Source organism: Amblyomma mixtum, chromosome 8 (genome assembly GCF_055824585.1).
Source record: "Amblyomma mixtum isolate Tamu chromosome 8, ASM5582458v1, whole genome shotgun sequence".
Taxonomy (NCBI): domain Eukaryota; kingdom Metazoa; phylum Arthropoda; class Arachnida; order Ixodida; family Ixodidae; genus Amblyomma; species Amblyomma mixtum.
In genome coordinates this window covers 33,143,179-33,161,014 of record NC_143019.1, presented here as the reverse complement: position 1 = coordinate 33,161,014, position 17,836 = coordinate 33,143,179, and the positions used below count along the sequence as shown (strand labels likewise).

Here is a 17,836-nt window from a genome sequence, read left to right as displayed (position 1 = left end):
GCTGTAGTACATAGTTCATGTACATAGGATATTGTTTCACTGTAATACATACCATGTCCAAAAAAAAAGGGCCTTTGTGGCCTATGATTGATATGGCCGATTCCCAGTCCGATAGTCTTGGGTTCAATTTCTACCACGCCAAAGTTTATTCAATTTTCTTTTCAGCTCAGTTGTATTAATTCAATCTTTGCTTCCATCGGAATTTTTCGCTCACGGCTTAGGACGCCGGCTTCTACGACTGACGGTGACACTGGCTTTACTGCCATACTGGACCCTTAACGCTATGAGCTATAAAGGTTTTGCGTAGGCAAAATAGATGACTTCCAGAAATATGGGATTCAACTCATTGTTCAAGTAACTTCTGAAGTTTCTCTTTGAAACACTGACGCACATGGCTCTAAGTACTAGTCGAAAAGGAACACAAAACAGCGTTGAAGACGGGACAATGGAGTGCGTAGGGTGCCGCGGGGAATCCCTTGCCCCATCTTTCACTCGTTTTTGTTTTCTTCGAACATGCACCAACCGCCCCAGTAACGATGATTTTAGACTCAGGACTAGTGCCTATTGAAGAAACTGCCGGCGTGCTCAACGGCGAGTGCTATCAGAGTCCTCTTGCCAAAGTCCTTGGCGTCGGTCGGGAAAGGGAGTTTCGGCAGCTCCCGGCAGTCTTCCGAGCCTCGCCGGTACTGGCCGCACACCAGGCTCAACGGCTCGCCGAATACTTTCTCCATGATGTCGTTCATGAACTGCTTCGCCGGCGTGTCCGAGCAGCCCTCCAAGGCGTTGTCGAAGCAGTCTTCCACGGCGTAGAAAGCACTGCGAACGAATATATAAATAAACAAAAGCTATACTTTCATTGTACATTGTGCATGAGGACCTCCCAAGCCTTGATTAACGATAAGGTAATAAATGTAGGCTATCTGTTGTATACCTTCAGCACGGAAAGTTATCTATTAATTGGTGCCTATTTCTTTCCTACAAATTCTTTTTGTTGCATAAGAAGCCGCTCAATGTATATTAATGTTCGTTTCTACTTATTGATGTAGCGGTCTTCTCTACTGTGCTAACATGGCAATATGTTCTGTATATCTTAGTGCGATGTGATTACTACTATGGTTTACGTTTATATGCTTTTCCACAAAAATTCTTTCTTTTGCATTGTTCGCAATGACTTGAGATGAATCCTTGTCATTAAAAGAACAGTCTACTGAGTTTTCGCGAATTTAATTTTTTGAGTCAATGAAAAGCTTCTCCTATGCTAACATGAAAATATATTCAGAAATTTTTTTCCTTTGCATTGTTCGCAATGACTTGAATTAATTCTTGATATTAAAAGGACAGTTTACTGAATTTTCTAGAATAAATTTTTTTGGCATAATTGCAAAGCTCCTTTCCCACATAAATAGATAGCCGGCTGTGACGCTGAAAAACATACCACAACTGTTTAAAACGTAATTTTTCTTAATGGTACTCTCATTTCTCACAGGAAAATCTGAGCAAATTACTCGTATTGCAAAAAAAGGCAATGCGAATTCTTAAGAGATTGCCAAGGTTACATCACACAGGAGAAATACTTTTAGAGCACAAAATTATACCAGTAACAAAAATCTGACTATCGCCTTAGCCGAACACTTAAACAGGAATTTTTGAATAAAACGACTTTTATTCAATATCTTTCAGGTCTGAAAAGGCGCGAACGAACTTATGAAACAAGAAATAATGACATGTGGCAAACTAATACATTTCGAACAACGTACGGTCTGCAAACTTTAGAAAACCGTCTACCACGACTTCTTAATGATCTACTAAAACAGAATATAACACCCCAATGTGTAACATTTCAGAGACTTCTAACTTACTTTCTTTGTAAACATTTCATGTAATTCTTCATGCAACGAAAACAGCCGCCTTGGAACTGTTGATGTTCCTGGCTCGTATTCATATGTTTTCTATTAAAGTGTCTTTACCATGTAATTGCATTGTGTTAAATATTAGAATTCCTTATTTCTTTTTGCCATGTGTTTATAGTTTTGTACTGCTTTAAATATATGTGCCAGGTGCATCTGTTTTGTAACATGTTTCTGTACTGTCTTTTAGTGCGGTGTGCTCATCGCACGTAGTTTTCCCTTTACCTTGTATATTTTGTTTTTGCGCCACTTTGTATGATGCCAAAAAGGAGGGCCGTTGCTCTGTCAAGCTGTTGAAAGACAGCTTTACTTCGGTCCCCTGCATCATCATGTACAACGTGGTGATCAAATAAACATTATTACTATTATTTTCCCAATAGTAGACGTCATCTGCAAACTCTGGTTTTAGGGACCAGGTGTAGTATGGTAACTCTATGCAACTATAGACACGACGACTGGCGCGCCTTCTAGGCCACATGGCCAAGGCTGTAATGAGTGCGACAATAACCAAAATGCATAGATTTTCTTAAAGCTACCCTTGAGAGCACTAGAAAAGTTTTAAAAATGCCACCGAGAAAACAAAACTGGAGGTATATATCGCAGGTAGCAGCTGCTGTTTGTTCCTCCAGCATCACTGCCGATGGCATCATGTCGGCAGCCTGCCTTTTTGATACCTTAGAATAGCTGATAAGAATGCGTGGTTAAACTGCGCAAGGAATGGTTACAAGTTACAAGAGAAAGAAAAAACTGTCACCTGAAGCTTTTTCCAGGAAAAATATAAAAAAGCACAATGTGTTCCAGGAGATCTAAGGAAAAGTGTCTAAGGAAACGAGGGGCTCGTTATGACACATATGAAGAAAATAAACCAACAGTCATCTAAACCAATGGAAGCATAGAGGAATTTGAATAAAATTTGTGACGCTGATCAATGAATAAATAAGCCGTCCAGTCATTGTATGCCTGAGTAGCATTTCATAAGAAAGTAGGAAGAGAAACCCCAATCCCGCCAGGGGTGTCACTGGAGTCATGTGATTATATTTTATTTTGTTACTTTGCCGCGGCGGTGGATCAGTGGTTATGGCGCTGGGCTGCTGACCCGAAAGACGCGGGTTCGATCCAGGACAGGACGGTGGAACTTCAATGGAGGAGAAATTCTAGAGGCCCGTGTGCTGTGCGATGTCAGTGCACGTTAAAGAACCCCAGGGGATCGAAATTTCCTAAACTCTTCACTACGGTGTCCCTCATAGCCTGAGTTGCTTTGGGGCGCTACAGCCCCCCAAAATATAAAATATATTGTATTACTCTCAAAGTTCACCACTGAATCATCAGATCACTTGATGAGCCGCTATGTTTTGACACAAGAAGTGAAATCATCAGTTCTGGTGGGACTTTGCCGATTAAATATACAAATTACGACCAAAACCTCTAGTATTGCCCGCGCTAGTGTAGTTGCAAGGAAAAGTCTGCAAAAATATGCTGCAATTTTTGTTCTCGTCGCCACGTAGACTGTTCCTTTATAATCACTGTGTTGTGTTACATACCCGCGGTACTTCAGTGGAGCGGGCGAGGTCACTTTCAACCTCAATCTACTTTCTGTGTTGTGTTACAGTTTTTTTCTTCGCGAGCGCTCCTTAATTCCAGCCTTCTAGCTGAAATGAGGCGAGTGCAATTACCGCGAAGGCTGGCACCAGACTAGGAGCACTGAGTTCGACGAACGAAAGTGCTCACCAACAGGCATAGCCTAGTGTCTTGCCCTTCGGTGCAACGACGATTCCTTTTTCCATGTCGTCACGCATCGTCTTCTGGCAGAGGTTGAGCTGAGTGCCGGCCTTGTTCAGGCACGCGATGCTTTTATGGTACACTGCAAGGAAAAGATAAGATTAACGACGAGGAGCTAAACCTGTGAAGTGGCAGAAGGGGTTTGTACTTTCTCAGATGCTATTCAAATGTTCTAACGTTTTGATTTAAAAAAAACAGCCTCTCCCGTAACCGAGAGTAGAGTAAGCATGAAATGTTTACGGGCAGAACACATTGGTTGTAGATGGTACTAGTCAAAATCTTGAAATGGGTCTAGTGTTCAACACACCACACCACACCACACCACACCACCCATACTGTGCACTGGTCCATGTGGACGCAATCGTTTCCTGTGAGTGTTTGGGGAATCTCTTCCGCCCTGCCTCGTCAGCTGTGTCCGGTTTCTGTCAGGCTCCATTGCTCGGCTTAAGCAGCTGTGACGGTGGCGGCATTGAAATGCAGGACGATGCAGAAGCGTACCCGGACACGACGAGACGCAGGCCTGACAAGAATGTATATGCAGCGCGTTCGAGTACTCCGCGAGCGTGTATACACCTGCCTGCCAAAAGGGGAAACGTCATGAGCTGAAGGCCCAGCGGCCGGTCTTTTACATGCGTGAGTGTGGGACCGCGGCGCCATCCTTGGGGACGGCGCGCAAGCAGTTTTTCCGCCCAAAGCCCTTCTCGCCCTGGAGCTCCCCTCTTGCTCTAAGCTGCCCTCTCTCTTAGAGAGTCTCGTTAAATCTCGTACGGTGCCCGGATGCTCTCGTTTCAGCTCCCGGATATGTGGCATTCAGTGCCCGGATGTTGGCTCTTGGTCTCGGCGTGACGTCACCACACTGCCGACAACGGGAGCTAAAAACATTTCATGCTTAAAAAAATGGGTTGGAGGTGAATGACGTGCAGCTGGGCGTGTTCAGATAAGAACGGTAATCGAGGTCCCATGACCATTTTTTGTTTTCAATGAAATTTTTATATATGATGGGCAAATGTGTCCACACAAAGGAATGAACCTTAGTTTTGCAAGAAGCTTCGTAGTTTTCTCGGAAAAAAATCGCACGTCAAAAGAGGTGGAGAATCTCGTTTTTGGCACTTCGCAAAGTTGCAAGTTTGAAGCCTCATTCCATGCACAAAAAATTTTTTCCGCGCATCATTATTTTTTCAGAACTTCTTTACAACTTGTACAATGTGAGAAAGTAAAAATTGTTTGCTTGCTCTTTCAACGTTCCGAGTAAAAAAATTGAAAACTTCGGTTCTGGAGCTATGCGGTGCAAAAAAGGCACTTTTCAGGGCAGCCTTAGGGCAAGATGCCTAAAGATCTTCCCACTGAATATTTTTCTCAGTATTTTTCAGCTGTTTTTACGCACTTCAGGCAAGTTCTGTTGCTCTAGACTTGGCAGATAGTTTTCAGTACGGTCTCAAAATTGGCCGAAGTTCAAAAACGCCAAAAAAGTGACAACTTTGACTTGGGTTTAAAAAAAAACATCATCATCGAATTTTCTTAAAATTTGCCTGAATAATCCTCAATACATGATAATTTTAAGGCATTAGAAAAGTGTTGCATTATATTGTTTTAAAATACAAAAATAAACACAAAACTGAGTTCATGTTTTAGTTATATAGAATTGCTTATTACTGCCTCTTAGAAATAGTAGCTGCCAGAAATTTGATTTAGCACTCATTGAACGTGGTTACATTTTATTTACCCCAATATCCGAACCATTCTCAATACTTACAGAGCTTCTATTCGCTTGTTAGCGGCGCTCTTAATGCGTGAAAATGAGAATAAATTCGCTATTTTGCCTGATGTCGTAAGAATTGGCTGGTGGCGGTCAAACGTTGTTTGTATTTTCAAATTTATTCTTCGTACTGTCTATTGGTATATATAATCGGTTCATGAAAGATATTAGATCATTTCTCGGTTCTTAGAAAAATTTTTGTATATAAAAGTTAATATTAATGCGTTTCTGAAGTCGGCGTTTTCGAACCTGCGTCTATTTACCTCTGTGTTCGATGGTTCTACAAGGCACTGTCAGGAGGAGATAAAACGTCGTCTCCTGAGGGGAACGATTTATCTGCAAGGTTTTTAATCAAGGGGAGTTTTAATCCGGAGGCAATTTAAAAATGGGATTCCGCTTCATGTGCACATTGCAATTCAGAAAATCGTAACAAGAAATAAACGGCGGCAGTTGATTTCGGTTTTGCGCACAGTATATTGTCCAGCACGAAGCACTAACCAGATCACAGCGTCTTCCATTCCGAAGCAGCGGTGGAGGCCACGTAGGATGCACTGCCTTCAGTTGACTGAAACAACTTCCACAGGTGGAGCGTCTGAACTCCAGGCACTTTCTTTGCCAGTTTCCATTGTTCCTTCTTCACTTCGCGAAAGTCTGCAAGCTCCCTCTGTGGCAGCTCCAGAATGGTGATGTTCTTTAGTGTTTCTTGAATTACGTCTACGAAGACTCCGGCTCTGTGTATGGCCTCACTTGCAGGGTTCCACAAGTTGTGGTTTTATGCTCAATGTTTCAGTAGCCCACCAAAGCCGTCGCAAGCATTTTTGCAGTATCCAGAGGCCGAAAACATCAATATCGTCCGTTGACAATCACTGCGCTGCACCTCATGAAACTGGTATTTATTCCTGAAGTGAGCGGGAGCCCGTCGCTCAAATATATTATCTTGGTGTAGATTGGCGCGTTTTCTTCGAAATGTGCTTTGACTCTCGACAGAGCCAAGCATGCATGAGCGGAATCATGAGACATATCGTCGAAATTAACGGCGTAGTTAAGAGTCGATTTTCTTGACATGACAACGCAGGTAAACACGGTTACCTGCTTTTTCTGCCAATGGTACGCTTGTACTGAGTCTGAAAGCACAACTGTTCATTTTTTGGCGAAATCAAAATGTAAAACAATTGCACGTCTCTTGCAGCCGTGTGTTTTTTCATGTATTGCTCTTGCTTGCACAGATATAATATAGTTGTAGCGAATGCATTTCATGGCCACTCTTAGAAATTCTCTCTTAAACGATGAAGCGGTCAGAGTTTTTTTAACTAGCTCACCGTATTCCCATGTAGCAATCAGCACCTCATCCTCGCTGCTCATTTAAAAATTTTCCGAAATGAAAATGCCAACATGTGCATAATGGCACAATTCCATAGGAAACATGACGCAGCATACCACCATTGAGCTTCGAACCACAACTTGCGAAAGCCTGCAAGTGAGGCCATACACAGAGCCGGAGTCTTCGTAGACGTAATTCAAGAAACACTAAAGAACATCACCATTCTGGAGCTGCCACAGAGGGAGCTTGCAGACTTTCGCGAAGTGAAGAAGGAACAATGGAAACTGGCAAAGAAAGTGCCTGGAGTTCAGACGCTCCACCTGTGGAAGTTGTTTCAGTCAACTGAAAGCAGTGCATCCTACGTGGCCTCCACCGCTGCTTCGGCATGGAAGACGCTGTGATCTGGTTAGTGCTTCGTGCTGGACAATATACTGTGCGCAAAACCGAAATCAACTGCCGCCGTTTATTTCTTGTTACGATTTTCTGAATTGCAATGTGCACATGAAGCGGAATCCCATTTTTAAATTGCCTCCGGATTAAAACTCCCCTTGATTAAAATCCTTGCAGATAAATCGTTCCCCTCAGGAGACGACGTTTTGTCTCCTCCTGACAGTGCCTTGTAGAACCATCGAACACAGAGGTAAATAGACGCAGGTTCGAAAACGCCGACTTCAGAAACGCATTAATATTAACTTTTATATACAAAAATTTTTCTAAGAACCGAGAAATGATCTAATATCTTTCATGAACCGATTATATATACCAATAGACCGTACGAAGAATAAATTAGAAAATACAAACAACGTTTGACCGCCACCAGCCAATTCTTACGACATCAGGCAAAATAGCGAATTTATTCTCATTATCACGCATTAAGAGCGCCGCTAACAAGCGAATAGAAGCTCTGTAAGCATTGAGAATGGTTCGGATGTTGGGGTAAATAAAATGTAACCACGTTCAATTAGTGCTAAATCAAATTTCTGGCAGCTACTATTTTTTAAGAGGCAGTAATAAGCAATTCTATATAACAAAAACATGAACTCAGTTTTGTGTTTATTTTTGTATTTTAAAACAATATAATGCAACACTTTTCTAGTGCCTTAAAATTATCATGTATTGAGGATTATTCAGGCAAATTTTAAGAAAATTCGATGATGATGTTTTTTTTTAAACCCAAGTCAAAGTTGTCACTTTTTTGGCGTTTTTGAACTTCGGCCAATTTTGAGACCGTACTGTAAACTATCTGCCAAGTCTAGAGCAACAGAACTTGCCTGAAGTGCGTAAAAACATCTGAAAAATACTGAGAAAAATATTCAGTGGGAAGATCTTTAGGCATCTTGCCCTAAGGCTGCCCTGAAAAGTGCCTTTTTTGCACCGCATAGCTCCAGAAGCGAAGTTTGCAATTTTTTTACTCGGAAGGTTAAAATAGCAAGCAAACAATTTTTACTTTCTCGCATTGTACAAGTTGTAAAGAGGTTCTGAAAAAATAATGATGCGCGGAAAAAATTTTTTGTGCATGGAATGAGGCTTCAAACTTGCAACTTTGCGAAGTGCCAAAAACGAGATTCTCCACCTCTTGTGACGTGCGATTTTTTTCCGAGAAAACTACGAAGCTTCTTGCAAAACTGAGGTTCATTCGTTCGTGTGGACACATTTGCCCATCATATATAAAAATTTCATTGAAAACAAAAAATGGTCATGGGACCTCGATTACCGTTCTTATCTGAACACGCCCTGCTGAAACCTCCGGTGGAAGGATGAAGGCATTACGAACGATGCGACAGGGCGCATTGTCGATAAAAGTTGACAGTAAAGATGAAACGTGTGTCCTGATGGGTAACCTGAACCACGTGCTATCGCAGCGGTGTTTTAATAGATATGAGCATTTGGGTCACATGCGGAAGGTGCGGGGTTCGATCCCCAGAGCTGCCGGGTGCACACCGCTTGTACAATGGGTACAACTTTCACTTGGCCTAGCACCCGGCTTGTCTGGGGAGAAATGGTAGAGAAATGAGTCGACTACCTCGCCTTGTGTTGTTGAGCTCTTTGGACAAAGCTTCCCTTGCGCCAAAAAACAACGCGATTTCTTAAAAATAATGGACCATTTCACTATAACGATCAATACTATATGTGCATATCATTCGATGGCAGTACTGTATTTTTTTTTCTATAATGCTTTTCCTATCGTCGAAAGCGTTCCCCATTGGTTTTCTATGACAGTCGGAAATTTTCGTAGTGATCGATGGAACCACTTTAAAAGAAAGATTTTGCTCTATATTAAAAGAATGGACCATTACTTTCAATATTTTCAGAACAGTGCCTGAGAGTTCTTCAATTTTCAAAACTTTTGTCCGAGAATGTCAAAACATTTAGACATCTACAAACATAAACAAACAAACAAGCAAACATCAACAGCAAAGCTCAAACAAACATCACCAGCATAAACCATATGCTTTGGTCATGTCTTGGAATAGTTACTGTCAATACCATGAGCTGTTGAGCTTTACCCCCACGGTATTTTGTTACTTTTGCATCTTGAGGCGAGGCAAAAAAAAATGTTTCTTGGGATAACCATAAAATAGTCCTAGTACGTCAAGAAACGTTTGCTGAGGCCAGTTGCAATGCAATGGTTCTTTATCTTCCGTTTTATGCCGGACTTGTTGGTTTTAATTTTGCCTGCGCAAAAACGTTTTGCGACTCGATAAATTGGGGCCATCATTGCGCGTATCGGTGTGGCCATGGGAAGCCACAAGACGTCGCTCCAAAATTAAACGGCTTTCACGTCTTTGAAAGAACTGCCTTCGCCCTGCTGGTGGTGGTATAGTCGGGAGCCTACCATGCATCTCAAGCCATGTCCTGGTCAACTGCGAACTTGCATTGTCTCTCCTGTGACTTGCATGTTTCTAACTCTTACTGTTATTTGAGCTCTCCATCATACCGGAGTTGCTCTGCGGACGTGGTATCAGGGTGTATAGGAAGAGACTCTAGTTTATGCCCGGCACCAAAACTTCCACGCAGAAATCTCCGCATCATGCACTGAGGGGAGTAAAGGCAGGAACGAGGTCGTAACTCATCAGAAATCTGGTCCCAAAAGCCTCCTCAAAAGCAAGTGGAGCTGTAACGTAACCACTGCGGATCAACGCGTTTCGTGTAGTTACATTCAAGTAGCATATGGGCTGAGTGGCACTCAGCTACCATGCCTTTAATAGACCTGTCCGCTGGCACTCGGTAAAGGAACAGTAGAGGAAGCGCTGTTAACAGACCTTGACTTGCTGAGGTCTGTTAATATCCTTTCTTCCTTTATTTCTGCGGCTTCCTTTTTGCTATGCTTAGTAGAGCTAAGCTTGGGGGGGGGGGGGGAAAGCTGAATCTGTGTTCGCAACGAGTTTCGCGTTCAAAGAGGTGCATATTCAAAGACACCATGCCCTCTTTCTCCGCGACACTACCCGCAGAGATATTTTATCAATTTTCCATTGAGTATATGCTGTCTGTTAGTTCAAGTACACCGATATTCTGCTTGCTTCACAACACCAGTTTTTTTTTCTGGAGAATTAATTGTTTTGCCTTGCCGGTGGGGAAACGAAAACCAGCTGCTGAGTTTAAAACGTTGAGAACCTTTACGCACCTTCGTTTTGCTCGGTGCCTTCTGTGCAGATGACCTCGTACTGCTCTTCCATGGCCTGCAAACCTATGACGAGGGCCACCCGTGGGATGCCGTCCAGGCAGCGCTGCGCGAAGTCCTCGGAGCACGAGATCTGTTCCATCAGTTTCCTGAAAGCATTGAGTCGGTAAGCACGGGGTCTCATCCATTACTGCGTTAGCATTATAGTTCACGTGAAAAGCAAAAACCGCTGTCTCATGGCATGAAAATTCGCTGATTGGTTGAGAGAGGTCTCATGGCCATCTGACGTCATCACAACCTACCCACCGTGTTGTGAGCAACACCCACCGTGTTGTGACGAACTTAGGTTTTAGGTAGAGGCCTAGGTAGCATTACAGTTCACCTCAGGACACACCCGGGGCCGTCCGGTGTCACGAACTTCACTGATTAGTCGGGAAAGGTACGACGTCATAAGGTCACGTGACACAAAAGGAACCAGTCACAGGCCGCTACTCACTGGAGGCAAATTCAAAAATCGATTGAAATCGATTATCGAATATGAATTCCTTTTTTTAATTTACATGAACATAAAACGAGATGTCGCTGCCCGATTATAATGCCGGCTACTCCTTTGCACATAATTGAACAAAAGCACTTGAACTGGCGACGTAAAGCTCATAAAAGCACAGCTACAACACACAAAATCCACAAGACAAATAATACGAAGGACATGCCAGAAATGCTAACATAAAATAGAAAAATGAACTTTAAGTAATTATATTTCTGAGTGACATAAAATGAGGATGTAGTATAAGCAACGATATGTACTAACCACAGGAAATGTTCTAAAATTCACAAAACAGAGAAATGTGAAATCTAATCCTGTCGTGCTTCATTCTTAGGGGGACGCAAGTGCCCCATAGTTTTTGGGATTCTTTTGGCACTCTGTGTGCTGCGGGTACAGTTTTTGAATGCAACTAACCAAAAAAGAATAGTCGACAACTCTCATCGAAAGATACTGTTCTGCCACAGTGGACACCTGCAGCGAAAACTAGGCTTGTCAGGGCTGAAATTTCCAATAAAATTTATGAAGTCTAACGAAGTAGCCCGAGCCAGTACCTCGCTCAACGTCATATCCAGTGCTATCCTTTGAGCCGTGCAGTCCTTTCAGTGTGGCATTTAACGCAGGCGCTGTAAAAGTGCTCATGTCTGACCAAGCAAAGTGTACTTGCAGTACACTTTGGTCACTTTGAAAATATAGTAAATTGATCGAGAACTCATATTTTAGACAATTTCTTTAGTGCATCTAACATCTTTCTGTCTGTGGTACTCTATTCCGCAATTATTTTGTTAGAAGCTCTGCGAAAATTTTTAGATGAATTTTTCGGCTTCTGTACAAATCTAATTCTTAATGTGCTAAAAGTAACCTCAGCACGACAGCGACTACTGCGGTGACGAGTTCTTTGAGCGGAAACAAATTTACCGACGAACTTGGTGTGTGTGAAATCACCGCTACTATAAGCTGCATTGTCGCTAAAAGCCTTAAACGTTCAGACTAATTTTATGAAGCGCACTACTCGCGGCATTGTTCTTTTCTAGTTTCACTGGTAGCACACATGAGTTAAACTTTGGGATTGAGAATACTGGACAGATGTTTCATGCAGAGGGAAAACAATGCCTTTACGTTCGTTTTTTTACTTACGCACAGTAGTCGTCGAAAGCTTTGCCATTTTCCGGTAGTGTGGTTACGTTACTGTAGACTAGGTAGTCAGAGCCGCACGCGTTCAGCTGGTCCCGAGTGCAACCAGACTTCAGATTCAACTCCTCGGACAAGACTATGAAAGGGGAGTTTGTTCAGAGGAAAAAGAAACGAATACTGTACTTTTTATTTTTTATTTCATTTTCTACAACATACTGCAGAACACAAAAGGGTTCAAGTCATACAGGAACAATTAGAAATAGCATAAAGACCAAAGAGATATGGGGAAAAATAATCAGAGTTACCGAGACAATGGCACAGCTGTAGGGGTGTTCCAGTCTGATGCTGTTGTAGAAGAATAATCTACACCATCATCCGAAAGTAAAAGCACATATCTAACGGCTAGGATAAACGACCATTGGCCGGTATCAGTTGTGCTTTTCCACTGTGTTATAGTTTGGTTTGGTTTATGGGGTTTAACGTCCCAAAGCGACTAAGGCTATGAGAGACGCCGTAGTGGAGGGCTCCGGAAATTTCGACCACCTGGGGTTCTTTAACGTGCACTGACATCGCACAGTACACGGGCCTCTAGAATTTCTCCTCCAAAGAAATTCTAGCCGCCGCGGCCGGGATCGAACCCGCGTCTTTTGGGTCAGCAGCCGAGCACCATAACCACTGAGCCACCGCGGCGGCCCTGTGTTATAGTTGCTGTAAACGCCTTCGTCATTCTCACTAGAAATTCCGCCGTGTTTCTACGTCCTTAAGCACGCATTAAGAAATCTCGTAGACTCTTTTCTGCATAGCTAAAGTATAGAAACTTTGTGGAGCATTCGTAGTCTACAAGCGATGTTCACGACATCGAGGCCACACTGCGGTAGGGCCGCGAACGAGTGCAAGGAGGATCGGAGCGGGCGGAATTGAGTGGTTCGCTCACGTTGTTTTATGTGTTTTGTGGTAGAAATTGACTTTACAACTGCTGCTGCGCCAAATTCTTCACTGTAATGACGTGAGAAAAGCTACTAAATTTCTTTGCCTGAGTCATCTAGTGCCTGCGACGCAGAGGGAGCTTAGGGAAGAGGAATTTTCCATGCTCTAGAAGAACGCTTCTAAGATTTTTATAAAGAAGGAACACACCACAGATTATTTCAACGGGCGTTTCTCTGCCGCAGGGCTCATTCCCGTCTGAAAACCAGCTCAGTTATGGGCGTCGCACTGAGTGACCCTCTCAAAGGCCCCGCGGGAGCTCAGTAATTATTGGGTGCTGAGATTTAACATGGTTTGATGTCGACTGCTGAGGTGGCAACACGATATATACGAGACATAGCACTGCCGTTTACAGATATTTCGGTGAATTAAAAAAAAAATTCTAGAGGCAAAAGGCCGACCGGGAGCCTTATATTGTGACGTTCAGATATCCCAAAAAATCTACAGTAAATGTTTCTTATAGAAAGAAAAATGAAGTTTTTACTGGCCCGAAAAACGACCACTCAGTTTTTGTCATGCACAAAGATCACTCCTAAAAAACCATTTGACTGATCTAGAATGGTCAACCAAAATATGAGGCGCTGTTTTTCAATAAACATCGCTGGGCATACGTGATTTACGGGCACATTTCAAGAGCAGACATGACTGTCTCAATAATAATAGCGCTTATTAGTTCATACGTATGTTGCAAAAAGGTAATTTTTCATCCATGACGGCGATGATATAACAATATCATTCGAATTTCATTTATTTCCGGTTATTTTCGCCCTTATATCAAACACCCTCCTTCGCTGCACAGGCAGTCAGTCACTCAGAGAGGCGGATGGTAAGGATGAAATAGAATACGATAGAAAGAATTGCTATATGCTTCTAGTCTTGCGATCAGTACAAGCTTCTTCCTCTGATGGAAAAGAAATTGATTGCACAAAGCGCGGTTGCTCTGCGAAAAAAGCGTGCCGCGATAAGTGACGTCGACCTTCTTTCTCCCTTTCTACCTGTGCACAGGATTAGAAATATATGGTCACGCTTAAGCGAACATGTCGGTGATGAAATTCATGGGCATGAACGAAAATAAAACCCTGAGTATTTTTAGTTGGGAATCAAGCGACACTGACTCCGAAACTTCTTTAGCTGCCTATTTTCTGCGCAAACAGCATGACAATTATTGTGTCTTGCTTACACGTACGGCTAAACGCACAAAATCTCCCTTCTAGTTTTGTCTCCGATCAGTTGCCCTAGAGTCTTCATCATTGACGTCACTAACCTTAAATTCTTTCCAAAGTGTGTTTTTTTTTGTCTTTCGTTTCTTCCATCACACTCTCGAGAAACGAAAGAGTGCTTGCCTTACAGGAGGTTGCCGATGCCACCACTGCCCAACAAGCGCAAGACAATTATGCCATTTGAAAACAAGCTCTGATTTCACCTAGACTGACTGCTGAAGGAGTCCTCTTTATAGCCGTCATATTAGCTTGACTCAGGCGCCCCCTATGTAAGTCGTGAAAATAACCGATTTGGACTATACAGAGAAAGCAAAATGAAAGAAGAAATTCATTTGAACTCCGTACCAAGCCAACCGCCTAAAATGGAAAGTGGAAACTGTGTGAGAGGGATATGGAAACGATGCGAAAAGCTTTCGAATCTTCACATTTCCATATCATACGGACTCCGCGTCCCAATTACTTAACATGCGTGGCTCATACGGACAATGTCAGTGTGCATGTGTGTTAGCTATAGCACCGGTTGATTCTAGCGCATGCAATCTGCGATACAGTGAATTCTGTATCAATAGACCGTGGGTCTCGAAGGCAGACATTGAAAGGTCGATTCCTCGTGGTGTTGTGGGAATGGTTACGTTAAGACCAAGATGTTGCTAGTATTACAAGGTCATTAGGTGGGCCTTGTAGGAGCGGTAGCAGAAGGAGGTGCCGCTACAGCACTACCCTAGAAGGGCCATAAAGTTTCAGCAACTTCAGGATCCATCGAAGTCATGCGTGCAGCGTTCAAACACAGAACTCATACAGATGGTGTGAAGCTTGAAGGAAGACGAGCTGCCATTAAATCTTGCATGTAGGGCCCCCAGCCGTCCCGCCTTTTCATTTACTCACTGTTCTGAATGACATAAAATATACCGGTTTCCCCTGATAGACTGTACATAGGTCCCGTTATAGGGATTGATGTTGTGAAAGGTCACAATATGTGAAAAAATTGCGTTCATAAACTCTTTCTCGTTCGAAAATGCGTTTGTCCTGAATTGGTGTGTATGTCGCGTTTTATTTGACGCTCATTGTACTTTAAAACAAGGTGCCGTTCACAAAACCTCGTACGTCTGTGCTGAGCGTAACTAGCCGCTCTCGATACAGACAGCGTGTGTACAGAATGACGAAGAGAACCCAAAGATTTTAACTGCTAAAAAGGCTATTGCAGTGAGCATGCGGAACAAACCCAGCAGATTCTAGCAGCTTCAGTAAAGTTAGCCATTCTATGATAAATTCTTTGCAAGAAACATAAAAGGCATGAGTGTATCACTACTCTTATTAAATCTGCACTATGTTAGAGACGTTTTGCTCGAGCGTGTTTGTGCAGTTTCTGCCAAAGGTTTTCATTGTTGTTTCACTTCACAAGCACGAAAATAAAATGAAAAGGTCCTGGAAGATTCTAGAAAAAGATTTCAACTACTCACCAGTCGCGCAGGTTAACACGCACAAAACAACACTCCGTTTGGCGAGCTTCATCGCGCCGAGTTTGCAGTCCTTCTTTACAACAACAAAGCAGAATGTTTTCTGGGTTCACATTGGCCGCGAGAGCGCGGACACTTATGGGATACCTTAATCGACTAGAGGAAAGTAGTTCTTTTTCCCGTTCATATATTGCGATGTAGGCGTACACCTCGCAGTAGCAGCGAGACTTTTGTAAGCAGATGTGGTCCACCCCTTCATGTTGCAAACATACCGTGCTATCTTGATTACCCTGCCGAGGCGACTGGCTGCCACAAGGCACCAATATTTAAGCACGACGCCCCGGACTTCCCCATCGTATTTCGCATTCGAGAAGTTTCCTTCTGTTTGCTAAAGAGAGGTGAAAAAAGCAAGAAGAAACGAATCTAATTATTCCTCTCTTCGGGATGTCTTTTCCAATATAAAAAATGAAACAAACAAGAGCTGCAAAAAACAATCTATTTAACGTACTGCCTCGCCATGATATACCGGAGCCCATGTGTGCATTGTAGTTGAGAGGTTTATTGGGGTTTAACGTCCCAAAGCGACTCAGGCTATGAGGGACGACGTAGTGAAGGGCTCCAGAAATTTCGACCACCTGGGGTTCTGTAACGTGCATTGACATCGCAGAGTACACGGGCATCTAGAATTTCGCCTCCATCGAAATTCGACCCCCTGCCGCCGGGATCGGACTAGTGTCTTTCGGGTCAGAAGCCGAGTGCCATAACCACTGAGACACCGCGGGCGACATGTGTGCATTGTATTCCCAAATGAAGTAAAAGCAAGAAATAATTTTTCGGCATCATTATTGCGATCTAATATACCATAACCCATAGGTTTGTAGTTCAGCTCTCCAATTTTGTTTTGTAAAATGACTGAAGTGTGCTGTGATTTTGTCCTGTCATGACAAGGCCTGCCAGTATTATTGCGCTTGTTTAGCATTTGGACCCATTACTAGCCCTAAAGGCTGCGGGTCCAACCAACTGTGTGTGACTGGTTTTGAACATGAATAATTAAAAAAAGAAAAAAAAAGCCCGCACCTTTCGTTGGATACCTAGGTAGCCGGCACTGCATAATTCTTCATAACCACAATTCTTCCGGGTCTTCCTTTCAACTACTGGTGATGTTGCATGTTGTTTACTTGAGAAGCAACTTCAGTACATTTGGACCATTTATCTTAACTGTTCAGATATTGAAATCGCTGAAAAAGATCTTTTGCTCATGTTCTGGCGCAATTTTTCTTTCTAATCGTTGAGCGGATTTCCAAAGATCTCGAAAGCTGGTAGGTAGGGGCAGCTGAAAACTTAGGCGACACTTTTTGTACTGTACGCCTTACGAGCGGCCTGAGACGAAGGCGTTCTCACCAAGACACTTAAGAGCTGTATTACCTGAGGCAGGTATCTTTTTATTACTGTCGTCACTTCCTTGAGGTGGGTGCAGGTTGTCTTGGGCTTAATGACGTCTAAATGTGCGCACGGTAAACATGATATTTCCTTTTCATTCGCTTTGTCGTCGCCATCATTAGTGCTTGCTGTTTTCTTCACCAAACGTTCTGGAGAAAGCTCTAAACACGCCTTGCTAAAGTGAATTTTATGTTGTTGTTAGACGACCATATTCGTTCGGGACGTGAATAATGATGAGAAAAAACGATTGTTGTGGCTTAGCTCAGCTAGGGGAGGATATACATAGCGAAAATTACGTTAGGCGCCGAATATGCTCGGCGCCTAACAACTATGGCAACCGGTTGCCATGGTTGCCATGGTTGCCTAACAGCCATGACAACCGGTTGCCATGGTTACGGCGCATGCGCAGTACTGGCCTGCGACGACCGCCCGAAATGCGCCGCTGACTAACATAGTGTAGCTTTCGCTACAAAAGTGTTACTCTCGAAGTCTCTGAGCAAAGATATTATTCAGCAAATGATCAGAAAGTCACACAAACATAACGAAGCTTGTGCGTATGTCCAGATGGCCACAGTAGTTTTTGGGGAGGGCGATATGTTAAAAAGCTGAATCTTCTCACTGTCTGCAGGCACGGCTTGACGCGGGGCAGGTCGCGTTCACGGGTGAGCCACA

General features: G+C 43.2%; 1 protein-coding gene across 1 annotated transcript; it reads right to left on the bottom strand.

The window, feature by feature from the left end:
- Positions 1-509: 509 nt before the first annotated feature.
- LOC149331943 (uncharacterized) lies at positions 510-15,918 on the bottom strand. Its single transcript, XM_089555603.1, has 5 exons — positions 15,728-15,918; positions 12,067-12,199; positions 10,389-10,534; positions 3,636-3,768; positions 510-816 (listed from the first exon to the last, which is right to left on the bottom strand). The coding sequence occupies exons 1-5, from the start codon at positions 15,777-15,779 to the stop codon at positions 555-557; spliced, it is 726 nt and encodes a 241-aa protein (XP_089411729.1). The 5' UTR covers positions 15,780-15,918; the 3' UTR covers positions 510-554.
- Between the last annotated feature and the right edge of the window lie 1,918 nt (positions 15,919-17,836).

Coding starts and splice junctions, on each gene's coding strand:
- LOC149331943 (XM_089555603.1), bottom strand. CDS start 15,779: ATGAAGCTCGCCAAACGGAGTGTTGTTTTGTGCGTGTTAACCTGCGCG. Junction 12,200..15,727: donor CGTGTTAACCTGCGCGACTG/GTGAGTAGTTGA, acceptor CCCCTTTCATAG/TCTTGTCCGAGGAGTTGAAT. Junction 10,535..12,066: donor GCTTTCGACGACTACTGTGC/GTAAGTAAAAAA, acceptor CAATGCTTTCAG/GAAACTGATGGAACAGATCT.